Source organism: Artibeus jamaicensis, unplaced genomic scaffold, assembly GCF_021234435.1.
Source record: "Artibeus jamaicensis isolate MK-2021 breed Jamaican fruit bat unplaced genomic scaffold, CSHL_Jam_final scaffold_612, whole genome shotgun sequence".
In the NCBI taxonomy this organism is placed as follows: Eukaryota; Metazoa; Chordata; class Mammalia; order Chiroptera; family Phyllostomidae; genus Artibeus; species Artibeus jamaicensis.
The window spans coordinates 11,777,008-11,794,616 of record NW_026522049.1 but is presented as its reverse complement, the minus strand read 5'-3'; the positions used below and the strand labels follow the sequence as shown (position 1 = coordinate 11,794,616).

At 46.5% G+C, this 17,609-nt stretch overlaps 1 protein-coding gene and 1 non-coding gene across 4 annotated transcripts in view; one reads left to right on the top strand and one right to left on the bottom strand.

Annotated features, from left to right (window-relative positions):
• Window positions 1-17,609, top strand: part of TRPM1 (transient receptor potential cation channel subfamily M member 1) — a 72,652-nt gene that overhangs the window by 47,635 nt on the left and 7,408 nt on the right. The window contains exons 20-26 of one of the 3 annotated variants that reach the window (XM_037145888.2): window positions 578-706; window positions 1,779-2,030; window positions 3,279-3,453; window positions 5,395-5,415; window positions 6,618-6,762; window positions 9,055-9,257; window positions 9,906-10,038. In XM_037145888.2, the coding sequence (XP_037001783.2) occupies window positions 578-706; window positions 1,779-2,030; window positions 3,279-3,453; window positions 5,395-5,415; window positions 6,618-6,762; window positions 9,055-9,257; window positions 9,906-10,038 (1,058 nt within the window). Of the gene's footprint in view, window positions 1-577; window positions 707-1,778; window positions 2,031-3,278; window positions 3,472-5,394; window positions 5,416-6,617; window positions 6,763-9,054; window positions 9,258-9,905; window positions 10,039-17,609 lie in introns of all 3 variants that reach the window. The other 2 variants (XM_053658931.1, XM_053658932.1) reach the window with 2 other exon arrangements.
• On the bottom strand, window positions 7,292-7,398 carry LOC119049812 (U6 spliceosomal RNA). Its single transcript, XR_005082622.2, has one exon. It is a non-coding gene; the product is annotated as a U6 spliceosomal RNA (small nuclear RNA).

The window sequence follows — 17,609 nt, the reverse complement described above, 5'->3', positions numbered from 1 at the left end:
ACTCACTCCCACCCCTCATCTTGTCACAAAGACAGGGACGCTGTTGCCGGTGCTAATTGAGGGGACTCGGGACAGCGCTGTGTGCCTGAGCAGACAGCTCATTGTCTTCCCTTCAAGCCTCCCACGCCCGTTGGCGTTGACGTTGGCGGTGGAGAGAGCTTTGGGAGGGAAATCTGAGAGGCAGGGAGGAGCCAGTCACACGGTCTGGTTTCCAGGAATGTAGAAGCCATACCAGTAAACTATTAATGGTTTCCCTGTTTATCATAATTTCGGGCAATGCCCTGATTTCCCCACGAGGGTGACTGTCACACAAATCTATCTTCACTTAGAAAGTCACCTGTCAGCACCCACATGGTACTAAAGTACAGATGGCCTCCCTCCCACCTCGAGGTCTCTGCCTGAATTGGGGACGTGGATGGAAGGGCCCCTCTTAATGAGTCAGCCCAGAGGGAAATGAAAATCGGCTTTACAAGATGCGTCAGGCGTAAGCCATGCTTCCAGACTCCCTTCCAGAGCGGGCGATCTCCCTCAACACGGCTCACAGGTTTTTTGTTTTTTACTTTTTCCTGTTGTTCAGATCTCGTACTTGGGCTACCTGCTGCTGTTCAACTACGTCATCCTGGTGCGCATGGACCGCTGGCCCTGTCTCCAGGAATGGGTCGTCATCTCCTACATTGTGACCCTGGCGTTGGAGAAAATCCGAGAGGCGAGTGCTTCCGAAGCCCGCCCCTGCTCCCGCCCCACCACCCCCGACTTCAGCCCAGAGGGAGCGCCTCATTGTGAGCTGGCATCATGCAAATCCTGAGTCCCAAGAGGGTTTCCTTTTGGGGGGGCTGCCACCCCAAGTTTACTCCATTGCCTTGCCTGATGCCTTCTGCATCCAACTGCATGTGAACCTGCAAAGTAAAACACGAGGCAACATAGCCCTCGCGGGCTGGCTCAGTTAGTTGGAGTGTCGTCCCGTACACCAAAAATCTGCAGGTTCAATTCCTTATCAGGGCACATACTTAGGTTGTTAAACTGTAAAATCCCTTCTCTGTTGGTTCACAAATAGTCACCACTCCTTCCCACCCCGGGGTTCCTGGGATCTACCCAGAGTCTCCATCACTAACGGGGTGCCACCTGTCACCCCAGAACCCCACCTACTGCACACCGAACTGTGTCCCTGGGGGTAGCTCTGTGTGCGCCAGCGCAATGCTGGTTGCTACATATTTGCGATTTTACTTGGGGAGGAAGTAGTGATTTTTAATCAGTGATTTTCAAAGGGTAAGAACTCAAGTAGGGGGAAACCAAGGTGAACTTCCCTCCCCACCCCCCCCCAAACTTCTCCTATCTAAACTGCAAAGGAATTCTGGCAAATAAACATCTCCCGGCCTGTCCTGCCCTCTCCATTGTGTGGCTTGCCCTTCTGCAGAACTACAAGGGTACGACGGCTGCTCTCCAGAGCTTTTTCCTCCCGCAGTGTCAGCTAACAGGCGCACGTCCAGAGAATTAGAAAAGAGATGGGGAGGCGGCTGCTTTAGCTACAGCCAGAGGATATCACTTAGAAGGCATTTCCTGAGAGCTTGCGAAACACTGACTCTAGGAATCCAGAGGACTCCCTGGAATTTCCCTTTCTAGATATCTCTGTCTGCCTGAGCAGAGTGGCGTCTGCAGGGCCCGGGTAGGAAAGGGAACCAGATGCCCCAGATGTTCCGCCACTCCCGTCCGCCCGAGGTTCTGAGGTGAGACGTCCCGCCCGGAGCTGCCTGCTCATTGTGCCTCGGCCTGGCTTTCAGATCCTTATGTCGGAACCAGGCAAACTCAGCCAGAAAATAAAAGTCTGGCTTCAGGAGTACTGGAACATCACCGACCTCGTGGCCATCTCCGTGTTCATGATCGGGGCCGTCCTCCGCCTGCAGAGGCAGCCGTACATGGGCTACGGCCGCGTCATCTACTGTGTGGACATCATCTTCTGGTACATCCGCGTCCTGGACATCTTCGGCGTCAACAAGTACCTGGGGCCCTACGTGATGATGATCGGAAAGATGGTTCGTACCGACGCCTGTGAGCAGCGCGAGACACCCAGGCAGTGGTTTGGACGTGAGGCTGGGTGTCCTTGCAGTTGGTTTCTTATGGGAGATGTTTTTTGCTGTTAGATATCTAGTTCTCCTACATGTTAGTAACTTAAAATCCAGCCCCAGGTGGTGTGGCTCGGTGGCTGAGCGCCAGCCTGCGACTCAGAGGGTCGCTGCTTGGATTCCCAGTCAGGGCACGTGCCTGGGTGGCAGGCCAGGTCCCCAGTAGGGAGCGCACGAGAGACAACCACACATCGATCTTCCTTTCCCTCTTTCTCCCTCCCTCCCCCTCTCTCAATAAATAAATAATCTTAAAAAAAATAACTGAAAATCCAGTTGACAGACACGAGTCAAGGGCCAGCTGTATGCACGCCCACACACTCCAATGAGCTGACTGATAACCTCCTAGCACGCAGTCAAAGCCGGGGACAAAGGGACCCCAGGGTCATTCTCCGCCTGTATTCCAGACAATCTTCGGCCCCTGAGCCCTGACCTGGAGCAGACACAAGCTGTTTGTGGGATTAGGTCAACCCAAATCCTTGGCAACTGCTCCTCCAGAACAGGCCGTAGAATCTGAAACCGAGACTGACCCAGCAAATTTTCCTTGCATCCCCTGAAACAGCATCAGTGCTAGGACGGGTCCCAGAAGAAAGGAAGTCTCCCACGTTTAGAAGAAATAATTCTTTATATTGCAAGCAGCTCAAAGCAAAAGGATCTATAGTCCCGCTTCTCCAGTCAAGGACCTTCGCCTTCAGGGGTGTTCAAAATTAGAAATTAACACCAGTTCGGTATCCAGTAACCAGCCTCGCTCATTGTAACTACGCCGCACTTGAATAAGGAACAGAATACATACCAGTGTGTATTCTCAATTCATCATCTTGTTACCTACCTCCTCAGATAGCTTTTCCTCCAACTCCTTAGATTCTCGTTCAAATGCACGAATTTTCCCATAAGTCCTTTGTTTCTCACTTACAGTTGAAGTGCCTAGAAGAATATTTGTTTATGGGCAGCAGGAGAAGCAAAAGAGAGATGAAGATAGCGATGTTGTAGAATAAGACATATGCATTGTGGGAAGGAGAAAAATAGCCCGTGGATGGGATGGAGAGAAAGCAAGGGGTCTTTCTTCATCCCAATTAAGCACCGATGAAGCCTTTGGAGAGGGCGATGAATAGCATGGGCCCTGTGAACTTGGCCCGAGAGACACATTTTCTTTCTACTCAGATGATTGACATGCTGTACTTCGTGGTCATAATGCTGGTTGTGCTGATGAGTTTCGGAGTCGCCCGGCAGGCCATTTTGCACCCAGACGAGGAGCCTTCCTGGAAACTGGCCCGAAACATCTTCTACATGCCCTACTGGATGATTTATGGGGAGGTGTTTGCGGACCAGATAGACCGTAAGAATAGACTTCATAGTAAGATTCTCTTCCCTGCTTCCGAGGAAGATGATCAGACCCAGATTAACGGAAGAGTGTGTGTTCGTTTGGGCCCAAAGTATTTTTTGTATTCTGCCGTAGACATCAAATGGTTTTCTGAAGAAGTAAATGCAGATTATGAAAGGTAGATTTTTGAAATGTTGCTCATTCCTTCTGCTCTAAAACTATCGGCTGGAATTCTGAGTCTCTTGGCCCTTTAGCTGGACATGGGGACTGACCTAGCCTATGGCTGTAGTTCCAATCCCAATGTCCTGAAGTGTCATTGGCCTGATCTCTTTCATCCTCAAGAGAGAGCTGGCAGCAGCATTTTGTCAGAATGAGACAGTGAGCCTGACAGGGTGCTGGTGTCGCATGTCACCCTCTTTGTCAAGCCACCATGTTCTTTTGCCACACGGGCATCAACTTCTTCTTTACTGGTGGAGTGCTAGTTTTTAAGTTTTTGGCAGTAACCTGGGTGCTAGCAGAGGAAGTGAGCCATGATGCTTCGGGGATTTCTGGGGGATGCAGATCCCAGCTCCTCCCCAGGTTGAGCTGGTCGCCACAGGGAAGGTGAGCTCACGTGTCCCTGTACGCGGACAGTGACCGAGACTCTTCAGGCCCGCTGTCCTGTCCGCACCAAAACTTTCCCCCGTGTGTTTGCGTTATCATAAAGCATCAGATACAGTAGCAGGTCTGCTGTTTCCAGTGTTCCCCCTCTGGGGAGTACAAGGTCTTTTTAAAAAATTTTATTGCCCTGGCTGGTGTGGCCCAGTGGGTTGAGCGTTGGCCTTCAAACCAAAGGGTCACTGGTTTGATTCCCAGTCAGGGTACATGCCTGGGTTGCAGGCCAGGTCCCCAGTAGGGGGCGCACAAGAGGCAACCACACATTGATGTTTCTCTCCCTCTCTTTCTCCTTTCCTCCCCCTCTGTCTAAAAATAGATAAAATCTTTTAAAATTTTTTTATTGAATTTATTGGGGTAACATTGGTTAATCAAATTATATAGATTTCAGGTGTACCATTGTATCATACATCATCCGTATATTGTATTGTGTGTTCACCACCCCAAGTCAATTCTCCTTTCCTCACCACTGGGGAGAGAAGGTTTTGAACATCGTCCCCTTGTATGAAACGCAAGATTGTCAGTCAGTCTATCTACCCACAGCCAGTGAGCCAGACTGATAAATGGATCACAAAATGCCTCCACCTAGCTTTTATAACCTGGTTCAGGACACATTATTATCACAAGTACCTCAAAGTCAATTATTGGTAAGCAGAACCAATAAATAAATAGATAAATAAATAAATAAATCTAATTTGATCTCAAAGACTTTTAGCTAGCCAAACACAAAATAAAACCTTAAACATAAACGCTAACAGTCCCTGGATCCGGACATAATTCATAACATTTTTATTGGTGTTTTTTACATTCAGTTGGGGAATGAGAGAAGGGAGAAGTAAACTGGAAGTGACGCTATGTTCAGTCACAGGATTCTTGTAGGTTTTGGATTCCTGACCTGAGCGTAACATGCTTATTTTGTATTTATTTGCTCATTTATTTGCGCCCGGGAGGTGTTCGTGTTGGGTCACAGCAGGTGCCTTCCTGGTTAACCTGTCCAGCGAGAGGGTCATCTGCCAGTTGCCTTGTCTGTTTGTCACAGTATTTTTAACTGCTGAGCTTTTGCTGTTGCTTATACACACGGTGAAATAAATATTCGTGAGCTATGTATACATTTTCTAGAATTGATAATGCATACAATGCTAAATAGATCACTGTTTCTAAGTGCAAATCTGTAATCCCCAAGCTTGAAGATTTTGCATGTCTTGTGTTGCTAATCATTTTACTTTCAACTGTGCTCTTATTTTCTTTCCTTCCTTCCTGTCACGACGAAAAAACAAAACCCGCTTCTCAATCGCTATGTAGTCTACGCCATGGAAATTAATCGTAAGTTTATGCAGAAGTGATGACTGCATGTGAATGAAATGAAACGTGTGTATGAATTAGGATCTTCCTTAGCTGATTCCTGATAATCTTACCCTGGGTGCAAATACTTCTTTGGTTTTTTTCATGTGAATACTTATTTATTTAAAAAAATTTAAGGTGAATTAGCTTAATTTATTCTTATTTTTTACAAGATTTTATTTATTGCCCTGGCTGGTGTGGCTCAGTGGACTGAGCACTGGCCTGTGAACCAAAGAGTCACAGGTTCAGTTCCCAGTCAGGGCACATGTCTAGGTTGCAGGCCAGGTCCCCAGTAGGGGGCGCATGAGAGGCAACTGATAGATGTCTCTCTCGTGCATCTTTAAGATTTTATTTATTTATTTTCAGAAAGTGGGGGAAGAAAGGGGAAAGAGAGGGAGAGAAACATCGATGGGAGAGACAAACATCAGTTGGCTGCCTCTCCCACACCCCCAACCAGGGACCAGACCACGACCCAGAAATGTGCCCTGACTGGGAATCAAACCCACACCTTTTCAGCCACAGGCTCATGTTCAATCCACTGAGCCACTGCAGCCAGGGCTCATTTTAATATTTTTTAAAACTGCAAATATGTAAGAAGTGCATAAGTAAGTAAGTAAATTGATGGAGATCGCTTCCCTCATCACTGCTGGCATCTTCCTGTTTTTTTTCCCCAGGAGATAAGGTCCCGTTTGATCACAGTGGTATTTCACATGAGAGAGAAAAGGTTATTTTTCAAACATGGCACCAGAACAGTCGCCTGAGGGATGTGGGGGTAGAGGGAGCCTTACCTGTGACCCTAGAACAAAATTATTTCCCAAGTTAATCAGGAGTGAAACCAAGAAGACAACATAAGCTGATGTTAAATAATGAGAAAACACAATACCTTTCTCATGGGTAATAGTAAAGAAGAAAACCACAGAGATAGATTTAGCTGCTTACAAATGAACAACTTCTCTATGTGAGAAACACAGTCAAGAAATGGGAAAATGTTTATAAACACAGCAAGTTAGGAAGTAAGTTCAGAAAGGAGTTTCTTATCTTCTTTGTATGAATTAGTAGTTTGCACAGAAGAAAAATCATAGCAGAAGAGAAATAGGTCATCTAATAGCCTATGGAAAAAGAACGTATGTTATTCCTTTCATTCCATGGGAAAGCAAGCACAGAAAGACAAACTTTTTTTGCAGCTCCCTGTGGGGATAACCAGTATGACGAGGAAGGCAAGCGGCTCCCTCCCTGCATCCCGGGCGCCTGGCTGACCCCGGCCATTATGGCGTGCTACCTGCTGGTGGCCAACATCCTGCTGGTGAACCTGCTCATCGCGGTCTTCAAGTACGTGTCATGGCCGACAGCCATGCACTTGTTATCGATTACTTTAGAGAGCCTTGGTTTCAGCAGAACTCTCCCAGGCCTGCATGCATTCACACAGAATGTCACCAGGGCTTGGAAAAGGGTCGAATTTCTGCAGTGTGTTTTTGTTCCACCTTACTCAGTCTTAATGCATTGATAAATCAAGAGTTGATTTGAAATGTACTGAAATTTCTTTTTTAAATTTTTTAACTTTTTTGCTTATTTTTAAAATTTTTTTTATTTTCTTGATTGTGCCATTACAGTTGTTCTATTTTCCCCCTTCATTCCCCTCCACCCTGCATCCCCCGCCCCCACCATTCCCCCCTTTAGTTTATGACCATGTGCCTCAAGTTCTTTAGATTCTATATTTCCCATACTATTCTTGCCCCCCATCTATTTTCTACCTACCGTCTATGCTACTTATTTTCTGTACCTCCTCTCCCTTCTCCTCCTCCCACTCCCCTGTCGCTAACCCTCCATGAGATCTTCATTTATATGTTTCCGCTTCTGAAAAAATATGGAACGCTTCATGAATTTGCATGTCATCCTTGCGCAGGGGCCATGCTAATCTTCTCTGTATCGTTCCAATTTTAGTATATGTGCTGCCGAAGCGAGCACTGAAATGCACTGAAATTTCATCTCAGTTAGTATTGGAACGCTTGAGGAGATATTTCAATCTCAAGAAAATAGTTTCTTAGATGAAAGTCCCCTGAGGTAGAGGAGATTTGATTCAGTTGTACCTTTCCTTCATTATCAGAGGCACAGAAAACAAGGTTAACTTCATAAGCCATGACAATTGATGTAACATTACATTCCTTTATCATTGATAGAATAGTAAATAAAATGATCTAGAAAAAAAGATGGCTTGAATCGAAAGTCAAGTTTCTTATAGAACTTGACCATTTTGGCATGATGTACTGAGTATGTGATCATGCTTAATAAATGTTGAAAAAGACTATTGTAGCTTCTTTTTTTAACTTTAAATTTATTTATTTTTTATTGATTATGCCATTACAGTTGTTCTATTCCCCCCCTTCATTCCCCTCCACCCTACCTCCCCATCCCCATTACCCCCCCTTTAGTTTATGACCATGTGTCTCAAGTTCTTTAGATTCTATATTTCCCATACTATTCTTGCCCCCCATCTATTTTCTATCTACTGTCTATGCTACTTATTTTCTGTACCTTCTCCCCCCTTCTCCTCCTCCCACTCCCCTGTTGCTAACCCTCCTTGAGATCTTCATTTCTATGTTTCCACTCCTGATCTAGCTGTCCTTTTAGTTTGCTTTTGTTTTAGGTGTGGTTGTTAATAACTATGAATTTGCTGTCCTTTCACTGTTCATATTCTACTGTAGCTTCTAAGATGAAAAATATGGGGGGAAAATCCATGGCAGAAATATAGAATCTTAGCGCTGACCAGGACATTGAAGAGAATGCGAATGCACCAGGTTTGAGTAGCGAGAAAGTACAGGTCACGAGAGATTAACTGGCTTCTCTGAGGTCCCTATGTTGGTAGAAAACGCGCTAGATCGTGATTCCAACTTTCTAGCAACTGCGCCCTTACTTCCTCCCACTGGAAATGAAAGGACAAAGATGGTATCTACCCAACATCCAAAATAGTGCATCTTTGATCAAATAAGTTCAGTAAGTAACCCATTCAGTTACCGAAAAGAAAGTAGTCTGAGATGAAAGTTTAATTACTTCCAAGTGCTGAGTTGAATGGCTCATGCCTTTAAATATATGGAATAAAATTTCTTGAGCATGTGAGTTTGTAGATGGCAGTGTGATTTTTCAAGAGAGCAGTAGGTAGTGATCCAATATCCTTTTTTGGTTGTTTTCTTTTTTAAATATTTTATTTATTTATTTTTAGAGAGAGGAGAAGAAACATCAGTGTGTTTCTCCCATGAAGGGAGAAAGGGAGGGAAACATCAGTGTGTGGTTGCCTCTCACACACCTGGCCTACAACCCAGGCATGTGCCCCGACTGGGAGTTGAACTGGTGACCTTTGGTTTGCAGGCCAGCATTCAGTCCACTGAGCCACACCAGCCAGGGCTTCAATATTCTCATTTAGTATTTATATGAATAAAATGCCTTTGAATGTAGATGATCTTCACAGTGATCAATAGACTGGAAGACAGTTATCTAGGAATTAGAACAAGGGGCTTGCACTACAAGGCCATTTCACTGTGTCTTGTCATTTCAATGTGACTCCGATTGCTGTGGAAAATCACGTAAACAGTAATGTAACTAACTAAAAATGTGTTCTTTTTAAAGCAACACCTTCTTTGAAGTGAAGTCCATATCCAATCAAGTGTGGAAATTCCAGCGGTATCAGCTGATTATGACGTTTCATGACCGGCCAGTCCTACCTCCACCAATGATCATTTTAAGTCACATCTACATAATCGCCATGCGTCTGAGTGGTCGCTGTAGGAAGAAAAGAGAAGGGGACCAAGATGAGCAGGACCGCGGACTGAGTACGCGCACCACTTTCGTTTCTTTCCGGGGCTAATTTCACAAGGGCTTTCCGATGGGACACCCTCACAGAAAACTTATTAAACCCCTTAAATGTGTGAGAATGCAACACTCTCACCTAACCGCTGTTCTTCGGACAACGCTTGTTATTTTGTGATGATTTTTATTCTAGTTTCATGGATTTATCAATTAATTACTGAAAGCCCGCTCAGAACGAGGTGAGAAATTGAGTTCTTGAAAGTAAACTCCTCTGTTGTTGAATCAGGGTTCCTTTCAAAGTGTTTCAATGTACTTCTCTTAAAGATCATGGGGAAAATATGCAGCACCCTCGACTCTATCCTCGTGCAAAAGGTTTCCCAGAAAATTATGTTTGGCTTCACTTTCTGAATAAGCTGCAGAGAGAGAGAGAGAGAGAGAGAGAGAGAGAGAGAGTGTGTGTGTGTGTGTGTGTGTGTGTGTGTGTGTGTTGAGCCATTTTGCTCCGTCGGGAAGATCGTTGCTGATTGCCAGCTCTTCTTGCATAACGGGCAATCGGGAGAGTTGAGTAAACTAGGCGCAGTGAGGCTGGGCTGTGAAATTCACAAAGACTCCTAGAGCTTGAGTCTTCGCAGCTATCGCGAGATCTCACTCGGCAAACCCTGTCCTTGCAGAGCTGTTTCTCAGCGAGGAGGAGCTGAAGAGGTTGCACGAGTTTGAGGAGCAGTGCGTGCAGGAGCACTTCCAGGAGAAGGAGGACGAGCAGCAGTCGTCCAGCGACGAGCGCATCCGTGTCACCTGCGAGAGGTGTGCCCTGCGCATCGCCCACTCGGGGCCTCGGGTTGGCGGGCTCCTCCGCCCCAGTCTGGGAGGGGTGGGGTGCCAAAGTCCATTTAAACATGCATTCCCAGTTGTCTGGTTTATTCAGACTTTCTCGTTTTTACGTGTTTTCTAGGGGATAGTTGTGTGCCGTATATAGAAGTGAAGGATGAATTTATGACCAATAGTCCAGGCCCACACCAAACTAAAAGCCCTACTTTCTTGGCCACCCCTGCACGAGGGCCATTTGCTATAAGACCCAGGATCTACGGCCAGAACAGTCAGCCCCAGGGCTGGGTGGCTTGTCTGGAAGCCACCTTTCTTCTCGCTCCAGCCATTTGGTTTTCTTGACCAACGGTAGTCTCCCCTTAGGAGTCGACCTCCCTTGACCAGGAACTGTAAGGGCGGCACAGGTGTCTGTGCCCCAAAGAGGCTGGAAACCTCTAAACAAGGCTCGAGTCTGTGTTTCAGACCCTTTTACATCCGGGATCCCAAGAGAATCACCATCATCCGGATCAGGGAGCTTAATAAATGCAGAATGAATGAATGAATGAATGAGTGCATGAATGAATGAATGGGTACGTGAATCAATGAATGAGCGAATAAAGGCAGGTCAGGAGGGACAGGAGGCGGGGCCTTTCCCCCAACTTTACTGTGTCGCTCTTGTGGCAACTGGCAAAGGGCAACCAGCAAAGAGTAGACAGGAACAAGAAACCTGCATGACATACATTTTTTTTAATCACCTAATTCTTGAGACCCTTTATCATTTCAAGCAATTGAAGTTTGGTGAAGATCATGATAATTGATTAAAAAATAAATTGTTCCTGAGAGTTTAACCAACAATGTGCGTAGAAGGAGCATAGAGGAGATATGCCTAAGGAAACTCTCTAGTCATCTTTATGTCCTTGGGCACTCAGAGTTCACGTTTCCCTTATAGATACACATGTTTACTGGTAAGCAGGAAAACCTGGTAGGACTTCCAAAAGGATATTTCAGCACACTTCCCAGTCAAGGGCTGCCAAGTGACAACAGAGTTCGTGACACACCTTGAAGTCTCCCTGGTGTGTGTTCAGGACAGTGACTCTTCCTCAGCCCTGGCAGCTGCAGGTCTCTGGCCTCTCTCACCTCCTAGAACTAGTCACCTTGTAATACAACCCACCAAACTCCAGAGTTACCCGCCCCCACTTTTGGCCTTAATAAGATATATGTTCCGTAAAACTTTAAAACATGTCCTTGCTATGTTCACAGTGATGTCTGAGCTTTCAGAATGTACCCGCTATGCCTGGGCTGGTGTGGCTCAGTGGATTAAGCACCAGCCTGTGAACCAAAGGGTTGCTGGTTCAGTTCCCAGTCAGGGCACATGCCTGGGTTGCAGGGTGGGTCCCCAGTAGGGGGCGCTCAAGAAGCAACAGCACATTGATGCTTCTCTCCCATACTTTCTCCTTCCCTCCCCCTCTCTCTAAACATAAATAAATAAAATCTTTAAATCATATATACCAACTGTTCCTCCATAGGAAGATGACATATGCCCATCTTGATGATCAGAAATTTCCAGTTTGCAATTAAACATTAACTTGGGCTTAATCACAGCCAGTCGTTTACCATGGAAATTGTGTTTTGTTTCACTCTGCCTCTTCCCCTTCCCCCTCCCCCAAGCGTTGTTTGAATTCCTGCCATTCTTGGACCGGGGCTCCAGGAATGTGGTTATCAGGCCCGCTACCACATTGCATTTCCCTCCAGGGGCTCTGTGCACTCGTCATCGGAATGAATGTGCCCGGCAGTAAAAACAGGCTCCTTCCCGCTTCCCTTGGCCGCCGCTGCCACCAGGGATGGGAACGCCTTCCTGCCAGTCCTGTTCCCTTTCTCGGCTGAGTCACAGGTGACTACCAGTGGCCAAAGCAGGTGGGGCCTGGGAAAAGCTAAACGGGCTGAGGAGCCAAGGAAACAAAATTAACGACTTTTCCCCAAGTTTTGGCACCAGGGATGACTTTTAAAATCAAACTTTTTTGAGTACTCAGAGGTTTCTGCCCTTTCTCTCACTCTGTATATTTGACAGTTTTCTCTTCTGAGTCACCATTTGCTGATCTTCCTGTTCTTAGCTGTGTCATGTCCAGTACCACGGGGACCACAGGGTCTCGTTAGGGGTGAGCCTCTGTGAGAGGCGCTGCTGGCGTCAGGCCCGTCCTGGCCTCCCTGTTGTCTGGGAACCTTTCCAAAGCAGGGCCAGCGATTTGCATGATTCCGTCTTGCAAATGTGTTCCTATAAGAAATGACACACTTGTTAGTACTCCTCCGTGCAGGCTGCTCCTCTGTGCAAGATGCTCCTCAGGGCAGGCTGCTCCTCATTGCATGGTGGTCTCCATGTAGCTGCTCCATGACTGCAGGAACCAAATTCAACGCTTTCCCCTAATGCTTGCAAAGCCACATATAAAATTCTAACCATTAACCATTTCTTTTCATCATATGATGTCAGCACTTTGTCAGATCCAACAGGTAGCCCTTCAGCAGGAAATTTCCACCGTGGCTCAGGTTTTCGTTGACCCCATGCTGGGTTGCAGCCGTAAGCTCAACCCAAAGCCCCACCCAGCGTGCCACTTAGTGCCCTTGGGCACTGCACTTGTCCCTCCCTGCTGGACTTGGACTTGCTCTGTGCTCTCAGCTCTGCCAGCCATCGCGGTCAGCAGATCATTGTGACACCTTCCTCTTCTTCACTGACAGTCAAGGTCTGGATTTACTTCCCCACCCGCCATGATGGTACAAGCTACCACTCAGCAGACTCTGCTTAGAACTCCAGTCTTGCTGGCATGCCTTCATTGCCTCAAAGGCACGGCTCCCTCCCTGCCACAGGGACTTTGCACATGCTGCTCCCTCTGCCTCCTCATCCTTCGGATCTCTATTCAAATGCCAATTCCTTCTGGAAGGCTTCCCTGACCACCTCACCGCCTGAGACCAGGCCAGGGAGCCTCGCATACCTCCACATGGCAGGAGGCTGTTTTTTTTTCAACAACTGATGGCTCAAAAGTTTGTCCGCTGATTTGAATGCGAAAATCTAATTGGTTCCCTCCTGGAGTACCAAACAGGGTATCCCTCTGGGTTCAAAGCTTTGGTTTTGCTCTTAGGGACTAGGAGCAGTTTCAATATGCAAATAAGTCTGCTACCCATAATTGTTGGAAAGAACCCTTACTATCAGCAACACCAAAACGAACGTTCTTGTTGTCAGGTGTTGTTTGTTTGGAAGAGATAACATCAGATAACCAAGAGGGCTGGTCAGAGAACATTTTATAAATTCCTTCTGCCGTACAATCGAGGTCACATCCTGGCCTCATCGGACTGGCTAATAATCAGGAATGTGGATCCTTATCAATTAGCGCTTGAAGGCTATTTCTGTGACTCTTTCAAATCCACTGTTAAGTACACCATGGTGTCTTCGCTTTGTTTTGTGAGGTCGGACACCCCCTGGGAGGGGTTCCCAGGTTCAAGAGCAGTGGAGTTGGAAAGAATCTTTTCCGACATAACTTTGTCAGCGATTCAACTTCCTTTTCTCAGACAATGAAATCCATGGAGTTTTCCTTTTTTTCTTGCCTTGAAAGAAGCTTAGCAGCAAGCTCAAAATTTAATGATAACCGGTTTATTGTTGTAGGTCTGGGGAGTATGTGGAGTGCAGTGCCTCCTTATCCCCTCCTCCTTTTACTCTTTCATGTCTTCTCTTCCACTGACAAAAACGTCGCTTTGTGTGTGTGATATTTCAAAGTATGCAGGCTACACTTGAAATACGGGTGGTCCTGACTCAAGGCGAGACCATTGGATCTTAGAGGAGCCAGCCTTCTACTGGTGGGTTCTGATTCCCCCCAAGCCTTTTGGGTTCAGTGGTTTCTTGTCAGATTTGTGGTTCCGGGTTAAGGTCTTGGGAAGTCTGCTCTCAGCTCGATAGGTAATCAGCCCCCTGTGGCCTTGAGACCTTGTTTGACAGTCTCTTCCCAAGTGACCAGGAAGAGAAGATGCTGGTAATAGAGACTTTTACGAGAAAGATGACAAGGAAAGAAGTTGAGGTCGTAACCAGGAGAGGAGCCTGAAAGAGTGATCAGTCTCAGAAAGGAGGGTGGGTGATTTCTTGGACACAGAAAAGGTGGTAGAAAGGCAAACGTGCAGGGATGGGAGAGAAATTTGGGAAGATCCCATCTGAACGTCTTGATTGGATTTTATTTTTTAGAGAGGGGGGGAAAGGAGCGGAAAAAAGAGGGAAAGAAACATCGATGTGTGAGAGAAACATCGATCAGCTGCTTCTTGCCAGCCCTTAACTGGGGACCTGGCCCGAAACCCAGGCATGTGCCCGGATTGAGAATCAAACTGGTGACCTTTCAGTTCATAGGCTGGTGCTCAACTCACTGAGCCCCACCAGCAAGGGCAGAATGTTTTAATCCTGTAAATTAATAGGGGTCACAGTTGTCTGGATAATGGAGGGTGGGTGGGGTTAAATGTGGAACTTTTCATATGCTCCGTAAATGACACTCTTGTTCCTTACCTACTTGGAGAGGCAATTTAGGGATACATAAAGATATCAGACACACATTTTTTAAGAGTTTTTTAAAAATTAATTTTATTCATTGATCTTCAGAGGGGAAGGGAAAGAGAGAGGGAGAGAAATATCAATGTATGGTTGCCTCTCATGTGTCCCCCGCTGGGAACTGGCTGCAACCCAGGCCTGTGCCCTGACTGGGAATCAAACCATGATCCTTTGGTTAGCAGGCCCGCGCTCAAACCACTGAGCTACACCACCCAGGGCCAGACACAGATTTTTAAAAAATATACCAGCTTTATTAGTAGTAAATATTGTGCCAGAGGAAGTGGTGCCATTCTTGCAAATACACAGCCTAGAATTAGACGTACCCACTCAGTGACCAGTAGTGGGGACTGCCGCAGACTTCCCTTCTCCTGGCAGGATCAGCTTCCCCCACTGAGCTTGTCACGTGAACAGGACAGAGTGAGAGCCCATGTGGCGTACAGGCAACTGGCTTCCAAAGAGAGTGACAAAAGCATACTGGAGTCCCGGTCCCCACACCCCAGCCAGAACACCAAGTCTTCTCAAGAACAAATAAAAGACTGAAGTGAAGGTGGAAGTTTGATAGGAACCGGAAGTCCAGAAACATAGGAAGAAAGACTGGGATCGGCCAGCAACCTTACGGACTTGAAGGCAGTAGGGAGGATTTGAACTCACACCTTTAGGGGGAATGCGGTAGGAAGGGAGCGAACTGAAATGAGATAACATGACTTCATGTTGGGCCAAGTCAGTGTGGCTTCCGTGACCTTCATCCCAAGGGCAAGGATACAGAAAGTAAAGGGTGCGTGAGGCATAGCGTCCGAGGCACCAAGCAGTGGGGATACCACAGGCACGTGAGTGTCTGAAAATCGTGGCATGAATGAACCCAGCACATTGCCTGCAGGGACCACCTGCCCCTGCCCAGCCCCGGAGCCCTGGTGGTGCTAAACGAAGGGTTAGGGATTCACCACCATCACGTTGGAAGGAAGGGAGAGGGAACCTAGGCTACTAATAAGACCTTCGCTGAGTGACCGACCACAGAGTCTGGCCTGAACAGAAGGTGGAACTGGGCCAGAAAGGGGAAAATGATTGAGACAACCACCCGAATTCCAGAAGCCAAGGAGGCCTAAAGTGTGGCCATGTCCATGTATAGAAAAGGATCCAGCATAGAGAGCTAGAGGGCTTTATATTCTTTTAGTAACTATCCAGTATTTTGCTTGTTCAAGTGAACAAGAAAGGCAGATGGAAGACGTAAGCCGTGTTCTTTGTGTAGCCTTTCTCCCGTGAAAACTCGGTAGGTAAGCACAGGCCGCTCTACCCTGGGCGTTCTCCCTACAATTACGAAACTTAAAAGGCAGCCCCGTAGGAAGAAGTGCGTGGAGATGAAAATAGCTGGATGTAAAATTTGGACTGGATTAGACAACTGCACGCTCTCTAGACCTGGAATAAAATTACAGGGCAGGAATGGCCTTAGAACTCAGGAATGCCATGGGGTCTTGAGACCTGCATTTCTTCAAGTAGGAACTGGACCCAGTCGCTCCACTCATTATGTTTTTACGTGAGCATCTAGCTCTGTCATTAAGGCAATGTTCCCATGTAATTTATGGGATGCCTTGCCGGTGAAGGGTGCTGGTTGCACATGAAAAGCTGACTGCATATGAAACAGGCTTTAATAACTGGTTTACTACAGAACTCCCAGTGCTAAGTAAGCTCTGCCCTTAGGAAAGACACATGGGACTCTTACCACGAGAATGTGAACTTGGGCCTTATGTTTCATAGAAAGAGTCCAGGAAAGTCCAATGAAGTTATGCCATTCTTTTGCAGATTATCACAAAGTTTCCCCAAATTGATATATTGTTGTACCTATTATTGGAATAAAATGGGGACTGTTATTTACAATGCTGTAATGGAACTGCATTTTAGTTAGACTACTTTAAGGTTTCACTAATAGGCATACTAAGACCCAGATAAAAGCATACGTGGATTTGCAATTATACTGACTTCGTATGGTTATGCCATTTTGCACCTGCAGAGCTTTTACAGTTCACAAAGTGCTTTTATATACACAATTTCATTTAATTCTCACAACATTATCATGCTACCCTTGTTGTGGGAGCATAGGTCTGAGCAGATTAATTCAAGTCCTAGATTTCTAATCGAAAAGGGGGAGCTCCAGGGAACTAGACATACCAGGGAGACTGTAGAGAGGGGCACAACCAGCTTTGGCTGATGTGGCTCAGTGGATTGAGCACCAGCCTGTGAACCAAAGAGTTGCCGGTTCGATTCCCAGTCAGGGCACATGCCTGGGTCCCCAGTAGGGGGCGTGCAAGAGGCAATCACACATTGATGTTTCTCTCCCTCACTTTCTCCTTCCCTTCCTCTCTCTCTAAAAATAAATAAATAAAATCTTTAAAAAAAGAAAAATAAAAGGAACCCCCCAAATAAAGTCATTTAGAAACTACAGACCTACCCCCAACCTGAGTGCATGTGAGTATATATGGGGGGCATCTCCTCCTTTGGTAACATAGTGAACTCCTCAGGGAGATGAAGTGAACAAAAAATGGTCGAGTAAGAAACTCCAATTTCACCCCTTTGTAGTAGAAATAGCAAAACTGGCCCAATGGGGAAAAAAAAAACCTTTCAGGATCAACTTTTTTGGAAATCTGGAAATCAGCCAGTGACTTGTAGCAGTCTGTGCAGTGCTCATTCAAGAGACATGGCTGGGGCTTGCTGCATTGCTGTTGCTTTTTGTTTTTTGGAAAGCGAGCTTTAAGGCATTTTAACTAACCAGTCTCACCCCCACCCCCACCCCGCACTGCTCTGTTTGGGTAACCCCAAACAGAACAGCTGGAATTCCTGGTACCAGTGGAAGCAGAAAGGACCTCATCCCCAAAGAATTGTAATTCTTTGTCCTGTTCTGCCTGGTGGTTCCCCGAAAGACTGGCTGGAAAGACTAGTCTTAATTTCCTTTAACTTGGAACTGGCCCAGGGCCAAAGCTGCTAGCTGGGGGGCATGGAGGTG